The 1,834-nt window shown below is 47.2% G+C and overlaps 1 protein-coding gene across 1 annotated transcript in view; it reads left to right on the top strand.

Moving 5' to 3' along the window:
* The window catches only part of GLB1 (galactosidase beta 1), a 102,872-nt gene that overhangs the window by 79,175 nt on the left and 21,863 nt on the right, over positions 1–1,834 (top strand). The window contains exon 13 of the mRNA XM_045297677.1: positions 1,150–1,299. Coding sequence (XP_045153612.1) covers positions 1,150–1,299 — 150 coding nt within the window. The remainder of the gene's footprint in view (positions 1–1,149; positions 1,300–1,834) is intronic.

Genomic DNA, 1,834 nt, shown 5'->3' on the forward strand with positions numbered 1-1,834 from the left:
TTGGGCTCCACCTGCCTCCTTCTCATGCTGTGGCTGGGCACCTAGTTTGCTGCTGTGGTCTCACCCCTGCTCCATCTGCCTTGAATACCCCCTTCCGCCCCTATTTCTACCACTGAGGGCTGTGCTCAAGTGCCCACCCTCTCTAGCAGCTCCCCACCCTCCCAAGTCCACCCTTCCCTGCCTGCCGGGGGCAACTCGCTCAAGGGCTGCTTTCCTCATTGGACTCCGGGGAGAGGGTTCGTGTTTGATTCGGCTTTGGAAATGGCACGGATTCATTTCTCTGTGTGCCTTCGTCCTACAAGAGAAATGATCTCAACACTGTCGTTTTAGTTAAGAACTTTGGGTCTTCGTTCTCCCCCAGCCCAGGTGCCATTTAAGAGTTCCATTCCTCGCCATGAAAAATCATCCTGTACAAGTCTGCAGGAAGAGACTTTTCTGACCAGGACATTGGTTCAGAAACCTGAAAATGAAAACCTTCCCCTGGGATGGTCACCCAAACCAAACCAAACTCGCTGCCATCGAGTGATGCCGCCGACTCCCAGCAACCTGTACCCACCGCTTTTGATTTCAATTGGAGCAAGTCTCTGAACAGCGTGCTCTGCTGATGGTTTTTCTTGGGTTTTGCTTCAATTTAAATGTTGTCTTAGTGAACTGTGGTTATTGCATAACCATCTTTGGAAATCTGCCTTTAAAAAAGAATTAGGAAGTCAGTATATTGCTGAGAAAATGCCCGGTGTTTTCGTTGTTTTTCCTTCCTTCGTGGTATTGTATCATTTTTGCGGTCGGTGCACTGGATCGTCAAACTCTGATTTTACCTCATGTATCTGATTTTGTCTCTTATCTCTCATCTCATTTAGAAGCCCTTTGTCGTGTGACTGACTTAAGTGCTATGTGAACATAGGGGTCCGCCCCCCGTTTTCTTTCCACTGAGCAGTAAAACACCGCAGGTCAAAGGAATCCCAAACCTGGACCTTCCTTTGCTTTGAGCTGTGTCTGGTGATTTTCTTGTTTAGACCACATGGTCAAGGGATGCGCAAAGCATTCCCTACCATGCCCAAGGCTGCCAGAGGAGTGCTAAAGCAACTGAGCGTGCTGCCCGCCTGTCTTTGCTGGTCATCTCACGTTTCCCCTTTGGCATTGCACCTACAGGTCCCCCAGGGAATCCTTGAACGGAACAATGTGACCACCCTGAACATAAGTGGGGAAGCTGGAGCCACGCTGGACCTGCTGGTGGAGAACATGGGGCGCGTGAACTATGGCAGGTTTAACAATGATTTTAAGGTAGGATATGCACACCAGGCAGCCACTGGGTTCATCTCTGTTATCTTATCGTGGACATGCTGCTCTCTTTGCACTGGATTGAAGTGCACTGGCTTGTGACATGCGTAAGAATCCGGTCGACAGTCAAGGTCAGAACCATGTCTTCAGGTTGTGCTGCAAGCCAGGATTCTGATTGACTGGACCCGCCTCTTCTCTGAGTCATCCGTTGACCACAGGCGCTGCAGCGTTCTAGAATACCCAGATCGCTCTTCACTCTCCTAGCCTACTTTTTAAAAATCCTCTTACCTGCCGAAATTTTTTAAGTTTTCATTTCTTCTCCATAAATATAGTGAGCGTGGTCATTTTCTCACGTCAGATAACTTCAACATCTTGAGTCTCTGGGAATCTGTTTTTGTTGATTCACGCTTATGATTTCATATCACCACATCTGCCTGGTTATTTCGCATTGTGTTCCACCACAATGTATTTTTAAAGTGTTTTAGAAATAATTTGAGCCCTGAGGTTGATTTTTGTGCATTTCTTTTCTTTTTTTTATCTCTTAATTCTTTTTTTT

This window comes from Echinops telfairi, unplaced genomic scaffold (genome assembly GCF_000313985.2).
Source record: "Echinops telfairi isolate 266 unplaced genomic scaffold, ASM31398v2 ScPeMD7_7420;HRSCAF=8458, whole genome shotgun sequence".
Classification (NCBI taxonomy): Eukaryota; Metazoa; Chordata; class Mammalia; order Afrosoricida; family Tenrecidae; genus Echinops; species Echinops telfairi.